The sequence below is a fragment of the Diabrotica virgifera genome, chromosome 4, assembly GCF_917563875.1.
Source record: "Diabrotica virgifera virgifera chromosome 4, PGI_DIABVI_V3a".
In the NCBI taxonomy this organism is placed as follows: Eukaryota; Metazoa; Arthropoda; class Insecta; order Coleoptera; family Chrysomelidae; genus Diabrotica; species Diabrotica virgifera.
This window is the reverse complement of record NC_065446.1, coordinates 217848328-217866310: the sequence shown is the minus strand read 5'-3', so window position 1 is coordinate 217866310 and position 17983 is coordinate 217848328. Positions and strand designations below refer to the sequence as shown.

Here is a 17983-nt window from a genome sequence, read left to right as displayed (position 1 = left end):
TAATTAACTTTAATTTAAAACCATTTATCCTCTTTTAAGCTTTTTGCATCCAGTATTTACACGAATATTTTATTTACTTCTCAAAACTTTGAGGATAGTATGAAGAAAGTATGAAAACATTGAGGAAATGGCAACGGTGTCATATCTCAAGTAACAAAATAGGTCACAGAACACAATTTCGCTGGTTACTGCGCGGCTGCCACCTCCTCAGAACCGCGTGAAATAGAAGTCAGAGATTCCGATTACGATATGAGTTACAGAATACCGATCCAAACACAAAAATGACGCGATAGATATCAAACATTCCGATTTTGGGTAATTACGATTCGACTTGGTCATTTCTATTCGATTTGTTAAAAGTTACAGAATAGGGCTGATTATAACTATTGAAATCGGTCCACCGACAACAGCCATTTCCTATTTATTAGATTAATTGATAGTAGGTACAAATTTAAGCTTATAATTTTTCGGAAACGAATAGAACTTATATTGACTATTTCTAGTTGTATTTTTACAATAAATAATAATTTGGTAATAGTAGGCAACCAATTATTCAGCCACGTACTAGGGGTAAATAGCATTTAGGTATTCTTGTAAATGATTATAATTTAAATACAGTGGAACCCCGTTAACTCGGATTAATTGGGACCGCGGCCGATCCGGGTTATCGAAAATCCGGGTTAGCCGGAGAAAATGGTAAAAATTAATAAAATATGGTATGCTTACAGATAAACTCCGTTATAATTGTCACACAGACACTGGTAAACCACGTTCGCATTCCACACAAAACCACACATACAAAGCGTCGTCAAAAGTCTCATTCTTAGCTTTATTAGCTTTGCACCGATTAAACTGTCTTTTGTTATCATTTTGAAAAAAAAAATTCTTCGATTTTAGTTCTATTTTTCTTCCAATCCGATACTGTAGATGTACCGACACCATAATATAATGCTGCAAGATTCACCTTTATCAATTCTACTTAATGCTTCTAGTTTCTTTTCCATTGTCACTACAACATTTTTACGTTTTGTTGCCCTTATAGACAAAAGACACACAAACACAAAATCTGAATAAATTTACGAACGATTACAAAACGGAAGCGAACAATAATACGACTTTACTACACATAATACCGTCTCTGATGTTATGTTATTTAATAAAAGTGATGACTAAGACCATTGTTAAAAAAAGAATTTTAATAGTCTTTTCTTAACAATGCTAACACAGACAGTTTCAAAAAAATAAAGGATAATACAGGTGCATGTTGTTTTCGACAATGAATGTGGTGTACCATGAGTCATTTTTACTATGTTATATGTAGTTCAATCCGGTTCCATTATCTCTCAAATATTATATTACATAGAGTTGGTACAAAACCTCGTGAACCTTGAAAATGCGTATGTATAAACGAAATAAAATGAAGCCAAAAACATACGACTATTTTATTTGCTGCGAATTGCGCGACAGGGTCCCATCTGCACCCTGATTGCCCTGATATTTTCAGTAATGTCGGATTCATCAATCGTTTCGTTCGTATATTGACGTCACCAAATGAATGAATTAGGTTTACGAGATTTTGTAACAGCAATACATTTTTATTGTTGAAATGTTTGTCTGATAAAAATCGGTCCGGGTTAGCCGAAGTTCCGGGTTATCGGGGGCCGACTTATCGGGGTTCCACTGTATCGAGTAGTTGATAATTATATTTTTTACTAATTAAAATAAAAAAGGTCGTAGAAAAAGTATAGTATTCTACTCGCATGTAATGGCTATTAATCACTCTGATGAATTACGACACTCGCCTACGGCTCGTGCCGCAAACTTCATCATCGTGAGAATAGCCATCATTACATGCTCGTTGAATAATATACTATAGAAATAGAAAACAAGAATTAAGTTATAATCTTACGTTAAGGTACATAATAAAAACAGTAAATATAATGAATTAAATACTTATAGTAAAGAATATAAACAAATATGAAGTGTCATCACCGCAACTGTCAAATAAATGTTACCAATTTATGCCAAAATATCACCTTCGTTCGATTATAGTTACAGTGTGTTCCGAACAAATGTGCTTCATAAAAACGCTTTATAATCGATTTATACAAATTAAATGAAACATATTATTGTGTATTTCTTTAAGTTAACATTAATAGAAATCTTTAAATATTATTTCTACGCGTATATAATAAAATATGCCTAGTGGCTGTAATGCCAGTGTACTCGGCAAAGTGATTCTAAAAAAGAACACACCTACCGCCTAAATATTTCGTGTTGGTATCATGTGACGTCTCGGGCTATGACGCGGATGACGCGCAACGGTAAGTAAATTAGATGAAGTATAGGTCTGCATATTCTTGCATAACTGTAATTAGTCGTGATGCTTCCATGATGCAAAAGCAGGTGTTGACAGGACTATCGTCAAATGCAAATAGCCGTAGATTAGCTCCCACTGGACCAGAGAAATTGCGAACAGAGCGCGCGGGATGCATCTAAACATTCCGTATATGTATTTGGCACCTAGGAGTTTTCTATTGGTTCCTGGCAGCACGCGGCCATATTTCAACCAATACGCGGCGAGGTGCCAAACGCATATACGGAATGTTATTCGGTGCGAAATTCATATACGGAATGTTAAATATTCGTAGACGGAAAAAGATACCTTTTTATTGGTCAGTTAAAAGGATATTGATTTTAAAATACTTGTTAATGTATTCTTAAATAAAAATAAAACAAATATAGTATTTGGAATGTTATTTGGTGCGAAATTTATATGCGGAATGTTAAATATTCGTAGACTAAAAAAGACGACTTTTTTTCAAGTCAGTTAAAGAGGACTGATTTTAAAATATTTTGTTAATGTATTATTAAATAAAAATAAAACAAGTATAGCATATGGAATGTTATTTGGTGAGAAATTGATATACGGAATGTTAAATGTTCGTAAATAAAAAAAGATGACTATTTTCGTCTGGTAGCACACAGCCCCAAACTTCAACAGAAATAACAGAAATGAATAGCTGAAACATAAATCTAAACATACTATACAACACTACAAGTCATTAAAAATTCTGCGAAAGCGAAATAGTCAAATAAAGAAACAATAAAGTCTCTCAAATCTATACCATACCATTCCATTTATAAATTTCGCATCAAATAACATTCAATATAGGTAATACTTATTTTATTTTCTTTAATATACATTAACAAAATATTTTAAAATCGGTCTTCTTTAACTGACTTAATAAAGAGTCATCCTTTTTAGTCTACTAATATTTAACATTCCGCATATGAATTTGGCACCGAATAACATTCCGTATATGCGTTTGGCACCTCGCCGCGTATTGGCTGAAATATGACCGCGTGCTGCAAAGAACCAATAGAAAACTCCTAGGTGCCAAATACATATACGGAATGTTTAGATGCGCGCGGGGTGCGTCCACTGATCGGCATTCTGTATGACGTCATCGGCACGCATCGCCAAACTTGCCTCTGGAAGCAGCGCTTAGACATTGCCGATTATGCGGTCCGTACGATGCGGATAAGCGGACGCAGTTATATAAGTTTTCATAGAAGACAAACTAAAATCCGTTACGTACGATGCGTACGATGTGGCCCTATGGACGCTTACTCACTATTAAAGTATTGTGAAAAAAGCTATAGAGAGATTATAAATTCTTACCTGTATGTATACTCTCAACATTAATTGAATCATCATTTAAAAATATAGCCGGCCTGTTGTCTGGATCGTTGGCTGTTTGTACTAAATCATAATCTGGTACGTTTAGTAGATCCTCAACTTCAGTATCTATTTGAGAATTATTAGATTTTTTCTCAGGAGGAACCATAGAATAATAAAAGTTAGAGGAATTTGTGGCTTTTATGTCTTCCATATCGAAATGGCTTGTTGTTGTTTCTAAATTAGTGCCATTTAGGGTTGTTGAATTTATGTTTATTGTGTTATTTACATTTGAAGTCGTTTCGTATATTGTCGTATTCAACGTTGATTTTTGTGTTGTATTCTCTTTGGTTGTGGTAGATGTATTTACTGAAGCTGTGCTGTTTGTTATATCTTGATCATTTTTTGGGGGATTTGTGCTGTTGGAAGTTGATACTGCTATGTTTGCTGGAATAAAGAAAAAAATAATTAGAAATTATTAAACAAATTTTCTCAAAAAAAAAACAAATGATATTTACGTACAGTCGGAAAAATGAAAGAATACCCATGAACGAACATATAAAACACGCTGTATTTTCCTGTCACCGTGCCACAAAGAAAATTGTCCAGTGCAAGTGCATGTAACAATAATTATTACATATACTTGCGCTGGCCAATTTTTTGTCTGACACGGTGACAGGAAAATACGGTGTGTTTTATATGTTCGTTCATGGGTATTCTTTCATTTTTCCTACTGTAGGTACTAATAAAAAAATGTTTCGATTTGTTGTTTCGGGGTAATATGCTAGGTAAGAAGAGGATTTCATAACGTTCATTGATTTTTTAGTCATTTTTAAAAATTCTCAAAAGTTTTTCTAGGCTCTAAGGAAGTACGAGGTCTATTTACACAGAAAAAAAAATATACACACAAAAACAAACAGGAATTGAAATAAATGCGATGTAATTTTCCACTCATAAGATCACGCCGATTGATGATTTTTTTATTAGAAAGATACAATCCACATCAACCACGCAGAGTTATTAGTAGAGTACCGTACATAATTATTTACATTAGATAGTATGTCTTCTTCTTCTTGACTGGCTTTACAACTCGGGGTGAGTCTTCGCCGCATCCACTATGGCCCTTCATCGTCTGCGATCTTGCGCTTTGATTTGCCATTGTTGTACCCCAATCCTAGATAGATCGGTTTCAACATCATCTCTCGAAGAACACTGTCTTTAGCACTCTGTCTTCCTCTGATCTTACTACATGACCTGCCCATCTTATCCGATTAGCTTTTATATGTCTGATGATGTTTTCAGTACCATATAGAGTCACCAATTCAGCATTGCGGCGCCTTCTCCACTCTCCTGTCAATATATCTCTTTGAGGACCAAATATCATTCTGAGGACTTTCCTTTCAAATATCAGCAATTTATTTATTTCTCGCTGATGTAGAGTCCATGTTTCACTCCCATATGTAACAACTGGGCGAATAATTGACATGTACAGTCTTAATTTAGATTGTCTTTTCAGCAGCTTAGATCTTAATAATGATGATAGGGAGTATAATGCTCTATTTCCCGCAGCTATTCTTGCTGAGACCTCTTTTTCTATGTGATTGTCCTCTGTGATTACTGCTCCCAGATATTTAAACTCTTTTACTACTTCAAAGTTGTGGTCATTAATAGTTACGTTCTGCCTAACTCTTGGTCTTGGATTTTTGGTCACCAGCATATATTTCGTCTTCTCTTCATTTATTCGAAGGCCCAGGTTACCTGTTTCCTCCTCGAGCTGTGAAAACACCTCTCTTACGTCTCTTGTAGAATGAGCGACTGCATCTAGATCATCGGCAAAGGCCAACAATAGTTTTGATCCTCGATTTGCGAATCCCCCTGTTAGTTCAGACGATATTTTACTTATTGCGTATTCTAAAGCCAAATTGAATACCAATGGTGATAAAGGGTCTCCTTGTCTAAGCCCTGATGTTATACTAAATGGCATCGATGTTCTGTTTCCTATCTTTACCTGTGCATATGAGTCTGCCACGCACATTTGAGTGAGCTGCACTAATTTTCTTGGTATTCCCATTTCTAGCATTGCTAGCCATAGTCTGCTTCTTTTTATCGAGTCATATGCTTGCTGGAAATCTACGAAGATTTGGTGTACATCTCGGTTGAATTCCCAGTTTTTTTCTAATATTTGTCGGATGGTAAATATTTGATCTATTGTTGACCTTCCACTTCGAAAGCCGCATTGGTAGTCGCCTAGAATATCTTCCGAATACGGAGTGAGTCTCACTAGTAAGATAATTGATAGAATCTTATACGCTGTACTAATAAGCGATATGCCTCTGTAGTTTCGGAATTGATCTTTATTTCCCTTCTTATGTATGGGTATTATAACGCTTCCATTCCATTCTCTAGGCATTTTCTGCTGTTGCCATACTCTGAGAATAATGTCATACAATTTTTGATGTAAAACGTTTCCTCCTTTTTTTATCAATTCTCCATTTATACCATCATTTCCTAGTGCTTTGTGATCTTTAAGAGATGCTATTGCATTCTTTACTTCTTGGAGTGTTGGTGGTGGTATTTCCACATCTGCAGAATGAACTGTAGTCTCTGATTCCTCCATCTCACTTTCAATATTTAGTAAATTCCGAAAGTATTCCTTCCATCGCTCTACGATTTCTGTTTCCATCATTATCAGTTCACCTGCTTCATTTCTCATAGCTTGTGTTACCCCAACATTTCCACCTTGTCTGACTGTCTTCACTTCCCTAAAGAATTTTCTTATTTGATTCCTCTCGCCACTTATTTCCATTACTCGTATTTGCTGTTCTATGTAGCTTCTCTTTTTAGTTCTGAGTAGTTGCCTTGTCTGTGCCCTCGTTCTGCGAAAATCTGCTTTGTTCTCATCTGTAGGGTTTTGTAGCATTTTCATTATTTTGTGAGTTTTTGTTTCCAGCATTTCTTCGCATTGTTTGTCAAACCATTTCTGTTTTGGGCGAGTCCTCTTTTTCCCAATGGTTTCTTTCGCTGCTTGTTCTATCACTGATGCCACTCGCTGCCATGCATCTCCTAGGTCTACATTTTGGTCTTCCTCTCCCAGCAATTGAAATCTGTTGCTAATGGCTACTTGGTACTCCAGTTCTTTATTTGGTGTTTGAAGAGCTTCTATGTCCCATCTTACTCTTTGTTCTTGTTGCTCCATCCTCTGTACTGATATTCGAGTTCTCAACTTTGATTTTACAAGAAAATGATCACTATCGCTGTCAGCTCCTCTCATACTTCGTGTATTAATAATGCTACTAGAGTGTCTTGCTTCAATGAGGACATGATCTATTTGGTTACGTGTTCTTCCATCATTTGACACCCATGTGACCTTGTAAATGTCCTTTCTTTCAAATTGGGTGGATTTAATAATCATGTTATTAGATATTGCGAATTGTGTTAGCCGGTGTCCATTATCATTTGTTGTATCGTGTAGGCTATGTTTACCAATTACTTCTCTTAAATAGTCTTCCTTACCTAGTTTAGCATTACAGTCCCCCATTACTATTTTGATGTCATGTTTTGGCGCTGCTCTATACTGTTGGTCTAGTAATTCGTAAAATTCGTCCTTCCTATCTTCTTCGGCATCTTCTGTTGGGGCATAAATTGAGAATATAGTGAGACAGATACGTTCGTTTATTGGCTTGAAATCTATCGCTGCCGTTTTTAATCTTTTTGCAATTACGAATCCACATCCGTATTCATGTCTGTTCTCACTACCCGACCAAAAGACTATAACATCTTCCATTTCTAAATTTCCCGTTGCTGTCCATCTTATTTCCTGTATTGCTGTTATGTCCATGTTATATTCTTGTAGTTGTCTAATGGCTCTTGTCGCTATTCCAGGTCTGTACCAACTTAACACATTCCACGTACCTATGCAAATATCCTTATTCCGTTGCGTGTGTCGTTTATATCGAGTATCCGTCTTGTTCCGAAACAATAGTTTCTGTTTCGTGGCTTCAAAATTTTCATATGTACGGGACGCCGGCCCATAGCACAACCCCCTTTTTGGAGGACCATTTCAGCCGCTCTCGTCCGTTCCCGACCCCACTTTCCACCCGGGTTTGATACCGGATCTCCGGCGGGGTTGCTCGGTTTAACAGGAGGTACCAGCGTGAAGGTGAGAGTCGGATTTGAGTAGAAGAGGCTAAGTGGAGTAAACTGGAATCAACTCCATATATTCGCATTCTACCCCTTTACCCCCTTTAGATAGTATGTGTATAAATATAAATCTTTTAAAAATAATCATGTACATATTCGACGTTTGTAGTAAAGGTGGTTTTGATGTCATCTGAGATTCCATATTTTTGATACAAAGAAAGAGAACAATTTCTACATATTGACTAAGATTCTTTTTTAAGATTAAGAATTTATACGTTAGTCGATTTAATGGATAATTCAAGACGGTCTTCACAAGAGAAGAGATCATTTATTTTGGTTCCTGCATCTTTCGAGTATCCAGTTATGCTATATACGGTGAGCTTTAATTAGGTTTTTAAGGTAGGTGTATGAATATGTTCTGAATTTTGTTGTGTTTTGTTAGTTTATTCGACTTTTGTTTGCTAGGTTGCTCGATGTTTTCATTTCCGTCTATATACGGAAGTACCCAAATAAATGATACTCCTTTTCGAGATGGTTCAGTAGGTTTTACTCTTTAACTTGTATTCAGGGGAAATATTTAAGGAAACCTTAATGGAGACAGCAGAAGGTGTTATTGTGAATGGAGTAACCGTGAGCAATATTAGATATGCCGACGATACCTTAGTGCTGGCTAATTGCGCAGAAGGCCTTCAAAGTCGAATTAACAAAATAAAACAAACATGTAATCCGTATGGATTAAAATTCAACCACAACAGGTGAGCAGAGCTCATACAATACCATTATGCCATTTCGAAGCCAAAAGAAACTAACTAAATTTAAACATAAGACAAATGCATGTACTCCTAGAGAAAAGTAGTTGGTGATCCGGAGGGCTGATCCGGGCTTGCTTGGCATATTGCTGTTTAGTTCGTGAGGAAATTATTAGATTATAGTCCATTCACTCACGGTAAAATATTGCAAAACCTCCAAATTTTAAAGAACTGCTTGGATTGAAATGAATTTGGCATACATATTGCTAACATGTCAAAGAAAAAAAGTGATAAGTATTGTGCCGATGTGTGCTTTTGCCCTGGGGGTGAAATTAACCCTTCTCGGGGGTGAAAAAATATACGTTCAAAGTATACAGTTCAAACTGACTAATTCTAAGCAACCTTTGGTTTATAGCAATTTTTCACTAAATTAAAACTTTTCTAAACGTATATTGTTCACCCCAAAGGGGTGACTTTCACCCCAAAAGCAACCAATGGCACAAGTCTAACTTAAAAGGATTAATTTAGTGAAAAAACCCTATAGAACAAAAGTTGCTTAGAATTAGTCAGTTTATCCAATTTTTGACTTAGAACATATATTTTTTCACCCCTAAGAAGGGGTGAAACTTACCCGCAGGGCAAAAGCACACTTTCGCACAATGTCACTTTTTTTGTTTTTTAAAATTTGGAGCAAAAACCGTAAGTAAATAGACTAATACTTTAGGACTGACTCTGAGCCACGTTAATGTTGTTTCTAAAATTTCCTCGTATCATTGATATAAAAATGGAACATGGAATAATTTTCTATTGTGAGCAGCATTTACAAATTTAGCTTTAAGGTGTAAAATATGACAATACTACTTATTTTTCTAGGTAGTTTATTTATTTCCAAGGTGCTCATAAATAACGCTAAGTATATTATTTTTCTTTATCTTAATTGGCTTATGTTGATAGTGTATTACATATCCACTGACGTTAAAAGCTTTAGTTTTTAAAACAAAATTTAAATTCAATGTTAACTAATGCGACTAGCATTTAAGAATACATTAAAAAATTCGATAAGGTCACGTTGCACTGACACTTTTCAATAGTATGGATATTATCACGCATGTGTATTTTTTCACACATTACTATTTTTTATTGTCTAACAAACTTTATTTTGTCTGTCAAAAACGGCTATAAATCTAAAATGATTAATAACAATCTGAAAATGCGAGCATTATCATAACGAAAACTTTTATTTTAATTCATAATATGGAAAATTGCTATTGTGAAAAGTAGTTTAGAATTAATAATTATGTTTTAATGTGCAATTATATCATTCTAATTTAAATGTTATGCACTATAAAGGTAGTTTACTCTTGATCGAAATTCATATTTTTTATATACCTCGTATAAAATTAATAAAATTTTATATAATATGATGGTTGCATCATAAATATTTTTCGGTAGCGAACCGACTATATTTTAATTTCATAGCAAATGGAACAGTCCATTTATCATAAAGGGGAGGTCGTATACTCGTATAAACCTTTTTAAAGCTGTTAATAAATTATAGCTTTTAAAATATACTAAAATTGTATTTTTGAACATCTTATCTATTTTATATAATAATTAAATTCACTATCAAATGTCATTGATGTTTTATTAATACTTAATTTAAAATTTAGTTTGACATTCACGAAGTGTCAAACTCAAATGTAAATAACCTATTTTTTTTCATATGCTTTGCTTAACAAATCGAAATTAAAAAACTAGCCTACTTAATAGCAACGATTTCAGCTGGACGTGTAGTGTGTCGGAAGAAAATAAAACGATTGTGAGGTCACATTTTAAACTTTGAGATCGATTATCTCGAAGACGGTTAGAAATATAGAAATGCCTTTTTCAGATTTGGATTCAGAAGAAAAAACTACATAAGAATCTTTAGTTGTCTTTAGTTGTCTTTGTGGCGGAAAGATTCTTTAGTTGTCTTTCTCGCATAAAAAATGCTACGAGAATGAGATCTACAATGAAATATGATCGGCAGATCTGGCCTAGCAACCTTGTGCATTGAGAATGCTTTGGTAAAATCATCAAATTTATGAAAATTATAGACATTTTTGCCAATCAGAAAAGTCGAAAATCAACTGTATATTTTCACTATTATGCATAGGTATAATCCATATTTGAAATGTTTCTTATTACTTATTATTAATAATTTTATTTCTTTAAAAATCTAATATTTTTTTCACTCTTCACTTTTTGCCAGGGGCCCGCTCTTCACTTCTTACCGGGGCCCGCTCTTCACTTCTTACCGGGGCCCGCTCTTCACTTCTTACCGGGGCCCGCTCATCCCTCTCGGCGGCCCTGTCTCCAAGACACCAATAAACGTACATTTGTATGCCAAGGGACAAATAATAGAGTAGGTAACGTCCATAAAATATTTGGGAGCAAATCTCAATAGCCAGTGTAACCCAAAAAAGAAATCCTATCAATAATCGAACAAGCGAGGAAAACACTCATGAACATGAAAACATTTTTTACAAGATCTCGCACCCTCAGTAATATAAGGGCTCAACTCAAAATTTGTGTTAACTGTGATTTTAAATGATATAGGCACAAAATGAAATTCTCTACTCGTTATCGTTGACAGAAAGAGAAAATAACATGAATGGATCGGTAAATATATTTGTGCCTCTCTCTCTCCCGAGTCACCTCTGGTTTTTACTGCTATAAGGGAGCAATCAATAACATGTTTTTCTATGACGGAAATGCTGGTGAGTTTGTGTTTTCATATTTTGTATTATATAGAACAGTTTTTAGTTGAGCCGTTATATTATGCTAAATATAATAAATAAATTGGGTCTAATTCATAATAGATCGCTATTTTGTATAAAAGATGACAGGGCATTAATAATATAAGGGATGAAATTTAAACAGTTCCTTTTTTCTGTTGTGTTTTTTGTACTATATGGTACTAACTTGATAGTATTTTTTTCAATTACATGTAATTAATGGAATTTATTTATGTTAATATTTTTTTTCATTGCTATTTATAGTGCAATTATCAAGTAACAAATCTGCCAAATTTCACATTTATAACTTAAATAATAAGCATGTTATTTGAAAAATATCTGTAATGTTGGAAACCAGAATCTTTAAACGCGATTTCCCAAAAATCTACTTTTTTGAATAGTGCCTCTCTATTACTAAGGGTGCGAGACCTTAGTCCGGAGCTCAGAATTCGATTGATCACAGGCGCGGATCCAAGGGGGGGTCAATGGAGTCAATTGCCCCCTCCTTGATACCTCGCCTGGTGTCCACTGACACTTTTTTTCTTTCTTTCTTTCTCATAATCATTAGTGCTCTTCAGGGCGATGGATGTCGGGTTCCGCCTCTTATCCATTTCTTCCAAGCGCTACTATTGTTGGCCAGGTTCTTCATATCCCTTATACTCATGTGTCTCCTTTCAATATCCTGGATCTGGTCCATTCATATCTTCCTCGGCCTCCCCTTTTTCTTTTGTTTCCCATTTTGGCTTTGTTAGTCTCTTTTGCTCCATTCGTTGTATGTGACCAAACCAGCTCAATTGCTTGTTTTCGATCTTCCTCATTATCGGCTCTTCTTCCAGCTCTCTTTTTCTATCTTCATTTCTGAATCTATCAAACTTCTTTTTTTAAGAAAGAGATAATTACGATTTAATAAAACCTCCCGAATAAGAGCCGCTTTTAGAAGGATGTCCAAAAGTATTATGTCACAGAGACCTAAAATTGGCATTAAGGATCCCTCTATTTCGCTCCTACGTGTTCTCGGTCTTACTGTATGGTGTCGAGTGTTGGACTGTAAATAAAATCGATCTAAATCGCTTTGAGGCTTTCGGGATGTGGTGCTATAGAAGAATTTTAAGAGTTTCTTGAGTGGAGAAGATTCGAAACTCTACAATACTATAACGTCTCAGCAAGACTACTGAGATTATAAAAAGCATCAAAAAAAGAAAAGCTGGAGTATTTCGGACATGTAATTAGAGGTTCCAAATGTAGGTTGCTACAAAAATATTATGTAAGTGAAAATAGCAGGCAAACGCAGTCCAGAACGAAGAGGAACTTCATGGTTGATTTGGGGTGGCAGTGAATAAAATTAAGCTAGCTATGATGGTAGCCAACGTTCTGAAAGTACATGGTACATGGAGAAGAAGAAAATAACAGCCCATCCCGAAAAAGGGTATTTCATTGTCCCCTCCTTACAAGGTTGCTGGATCCGCCTTTGATTGATCAGATGTTATGTGTTTTCTGTCTTGCTATATGGCTACGAAAGTTGGAAAGTTGGACAATCGACTCTGAAATAGAAAAGAGAATAGATGCCTTTGAGATGTATGCATACAGAGGGATGCTGATAATTCCATGGGTACAAAAGGTTTCTAACAATGAGTACTTGAATGAACAAACAAAAACAATTACTAAGAATAATCCAAGAAAGAAAAGTACAATACTTGGGCCATGTGTTGAGAGGAGAAAGATATGAACTGCTTCAAATCATATTGGAAGGTAAAATACAGGGCAAAAGATCAGTAGGAAGATACCAGAACTCGTGGCTGAACGACCTGAAAAGATGGTTGGACCGCTCATCGGCAGAAATTTTTCGTTCAGCAGTATCCAAAGCTACATTTGCCATTTGGATCGCCAACCTTCGAAAGGAGACGGAGCAATAAGAAGAAGATTGTTTAGATCTGGGATTTCTCATTTTTTTCTAAAATGTTTAATTGTACCTATACTCTGGGCTAAATAGCAAAATTCATGGAAAAGTTATTTACCAGCAATTTTATTGCTGAAATCGAATTATAAGATCCTATATATTAATAATATACGTATGCAAAGTCCGCAGATAGTGTGCTACTTTTTTTATAAACAAAATGGCGCCGACAAATCGTATTTTTTTCAAGTATTGCTCTATAAATCCGAAGATTTTAACTTTACAACAAAAACACCCAAATAAAAATTCACCGCAATTAAATTCTGCATAGAGATATGTTTTTCACGATTTGCTCCGACGAAAATTTTCCTCGGAAAATGCGGGTTTTCCTAACAAAAACTATAATTTTCAGATAAAGTTTTAGGTAAGTAATTATTAATCAATAATTAAATAACTTAGTGACATCAAAGCTTTCTTGGTATAGATTGTAATTCCAGAAGCCGGTGAAAATTAAACGAATATTTTAGCAACAATTCAATTGTTAATTAACAATTTACGATCGCAATAATAACCAAAATAATCATGATACATTGATCAAACTTATAAAGATTATAAAGATGAGATTCTTATTTAATATTTTATCGACATAATATAAATTTTTCGTTTTTTTGCATAATCTTTAAATTTTGAAAAAAAATTGTTATAATACGCTGGTCTAATTAGTAAAGTACAAAGAAAGGTTATTTACCAGCAATTTTATTGCTTTAATCGAATTATAAGATCCTATATATTATTAATATAGGTATGCAAAGTCCACAGATAGTGTGCTACTTTCTTTATAAACAAAATGGCGTCGACAAATCGTATCTTTTTCAATTATTGCTCTATAACTCCTAATATTTTAACTTTACACCAAAAACACTCAAATAAAAATTCACCCCAACCAATTTAATTCTACATAGAGGCATGTTTTTCCCGACTTGCTCAGACGAAAATTTTCCTCGGAAAATGTGGGTTTTCCCAACAAAATCTCGAATTTTCAAATAAATTTTTTGGGCCAGTAATTATTTATCAATAATTATATAGCTTGGTGAAATAAAAGCTTTCTTGGTATAGATTATAAATTCAGAAGCCGGTGAAAATGAAACGAATATTTTAGCAACAATTTAATTGTTAATTAACAATTTACAGTCGCAATAACAACCAAAATAATCATGAGACATTGATCAAATTTAGAAAGATTATAAAGGTGTGATGCCTATTTAATATTATGTCGACAAAATATAAATTTTTCATTTTTTTGCATAATCTTTAAATGTTTAAAAAAAATTGTTATAAACAAATTAACATTTCTTAGAAATTGTTTATTATATTCTAATTTTAAAAAATACTTAAAATGCGTATTTCATAGGTCTTGAAAATGAATGTTTTAAAAAAATTTTCCAACCATTTACAAAAAAGTTATGAAACAGCAAAATAAATATACGATTTCTCCACTATTTATAATTTGTTTGAATTGTTTCAAAGCTTAAAAGTGAGTCTATGGTACAATCTAATTACTCACAAAGAATGTCAAAAATTAGTGCAATGGTTATATTTTAATCAAAGATTAAAAATACTTTTTTTTTTGTAATTTTTAGCGCGAAAGTAGGCTTGATACAGAGCCGGAGATAAAATGTTCACTCGAAGCGACTGACACGCTTAAACTCGCGCGAGTTGTGTATGTGGGCGGGTAGCTACGGTACTGTATTATTCTACTTCCGAGCGTGTAAATTACAAAAAATATATTTATAATCTTTAATTAAAATATAACCATTAAACTGATAATCGATATTTTTTATAAATAATTAGCTTGTACTTTAAACTCACTTCTACGCTTTGAAAGAATTAAAAAAAATTATAAACACCGTAGTAATCGTATGTTTATTTTGCTGTTTCATAACTTTTTTGCAAATGGTTGCAAAAAAGTTTTAAAACATTTATTTTCAAGATATTTGAAATGCGCATTTTAGCAATTTTTTAAAATTATAATGTAATAAAAACTTTCTGAGAAACGTTAATTTGTTTATAACTATTTTTTTTACATTTAAAGATTATGCAAAAAAATAAAAAATTTATATTTTGTCGTAAAAATGTTAAATAGGCATCTCATCTTTATAAGATTTCAAAGTTTGATCAGTGTATCATAATTATTTTGGTTATTATTGCGACCGTAAATTATTAATTAACAATTGAATTGTTGCTAAAATATTCGTTTAATTTTCACCAGCTTCTGGAACTATAATCTAAACCAAGAAGGCTTTTAAGTCACCAAATTATTTATTTATTGGTAAATAATTACTTATCTAAAACTTTATTTGAAAATTAAAGATTTTGTTGGGAAAACCCGAATTTTCCGAGGAAAATTTTTGTCGGAGCAGATCGGGAAAAACACGTCTCTATGTAGAATTTAATCACGGTGAATTTTTATTTGAGTGTTTTTGTTGTAAAGTTAAAATCTTCGGAGTTATAGAGCAATAATTGAAAAAAACACGATTTTCGGGCGCCATTTTGTTTATAAAAAAGTAGCACACTATCTGGGGACTTTGCATACCTATATTTTTAATACATAGGATCTTATAATTCGATTCCAGCAATAAAATTGCTGGTAAATAACTTTTCCCAAAAATGGCCTATTCTCCGATAATCAGCCCAGACTACTATTATTTTAAAATAACTGGTATTGCTGTCTGAAACCGATAAATGCAGCTTAATATGAAATTAACGACTTATTGTTATAGACTAATGTGCCTCTGGAAAAAACCCTTAAAAATAATAAGAACCAAATTAGAGAAGGACGATAGTAGGGGAGCCTGGGATGCTAAAATTGCAGTTACTAAAGCGTAATGGGAACGTAAAATCCTTCGAATGATTATATGGCACTTGTAGAGACAAGCGAATGGAGGCGCAGATACAATAACGAGTTAGACTCTCTATTCGGAAAGGAAAATCTAGTCAGATATAAAGGGTGTCCAGAAATTCTACCGACAAACGAAGACAGGAGATTCCTCAGATAATTTTAAGATAATTTAACCCAATTCATCTAGACCGAAAATGCTTCCTAAAGGAGCTAGAGCTATTTGAAGATAGCGTCTGGTAATTAGTTTTTCTCCAGAACGCTTCTATTAAAAAAACTAAAATTGGTACACGTATTTATCTTTCAGAGATAAAACGATTCCATCCATTGCAAATTTCTAGTACCGGCCATAGGCGTCCGTTTTGGATAGGGCAACAGTTATATTATCGCATAACTTTTTTGTTTTTAATTTTTAAGCCTTTTTAAGTCTGGATTATTAAAATGTAAGGTATCGTAGTAGTAAAAGGTACCCTTACTTTAAGTCCATAGGATACACCGTTTTCCAGAAAAATCGATTTGAAAATTTTTCGTTTTTGAACATCAAAAAAAATTTAAAAAACTATTTAGAAAAACGAAAACTGGTACGAAAAAAAAATACGTGGTCAAAAAAAAATTTAGAAAAACGAAAACTGGTACGTTTACTTATATTCGAGAGATGAATCGATTTCATTAATTGCGAATTTCGAGTAACGGTCATAGGCGTCCGTTTTGCGTAGGTAAACAGTTATTTTTATAAACAGTTATAAACAGTTATAAACAGCAAACGAAAAATTTTCAAATCGATTTTTCTAGAAAACGGTGTGTCCTACCGACTTAAAGCAAGAGTACCTTTTAGTACCTAGAGTAAATCTGTATGTGAACCAAATGAGAATTGAACGTGTCTCACAATACAACTATAATCAATCTATATATTTGGGAACTATAATCAATGAGGCGTGGGACAATACTCAAGAGATTAAATGTCGCATCGGAAAGGCAAAGAGTGCATTCTTGACTATGAGCTCTGTGTTCAAGAGCCCTGACATCATAGGTCTGGATCCCGCGTATGAAAAAAAAGTTGATTAATAGCAAGCTGAAAATTTGTTAATAGCTTAAGTGTGTCTAGTCGGATAAAATTTGATATATGGGAACACTGGAACAGGGGAAGTTTTAATTGTGGAACAGGTTAAAAATTTGGAACGGTCAGACCACGAAAACGGCACATGTATTTTGTCCGACAGAGAAGACTTAAACTCTTCGAACAGAGATTAAACTCTCATGCAAAAATCAGACTGCTATTTATCACCAAATGGGCGTTTTAATGACTGGAACATGTAGAATATGTCAAATGACAGGAATTATGACAGGTGATAAATAGCAGTCTGATTTTTGCAAGACAGTTTAATCTCTGTTCGGACAGTTTAAGTCTGTTCTGTCGGACAAAATAAATGTGCCGTTTTCGTGGTGTGACCGTTCCAAATTTTTAACCTGTTCCACAATTAAAACTGCCCCTGTTCCAGTGTTCCCATATATCAAATTTTATCCGACTAGACACACTTAAGCTATTAACAAATTTTCAGCTTGCTATTAATCAACTTTTTTTTCATACGTGGGATCCAGACCTATCACTCTAAAAACAAAAATAAGGTTCCTTAAATGTTACGTGTACTCAGTGCTTCTATACGGAGTAGAAACGTGGACATTGAAGGCGGAAACTCTATCGAAACTTCAAGCTTTAGAGCTATGGTTGTACAGAAGGATCCTGAAGATACCATGGACAGACAAAGTCACCAATGAAGAAGTACTACGGAGGATGAACACAACCGCAGATTTAGTCAACATCGTGAAGGGCTCTAAGCTGCAGTA

The 17983-nt window shown here is 34.0% G+C and overlaps 1 protein-coding gene across 3 annotated transcripts in view; it reads right to left on the bottom strand.

Annotated features, from left to right (window-relative positions):
* The window catches only part of LOC126883303 (uncharacterized), a 161416-nt gene that overhangs the window by 30864 nt on the left and 112569 nt on the right, over positions 1 to 17983 (bottom strand). For all 3 annotated transcript variants that reach the window (XM_050648666.1, XM_050648665.1, XM_050648667.1), the window contains exon 2: positions 3686 to 4129. In XM_050648666.1, coding sequence (XP_050504623.1) covers positions 3686 to 4129 — 444 coding nt within the window. The remainder of the gene's footprint in view (positions 1 to 3685; positions 4130 to 17983) is intronic.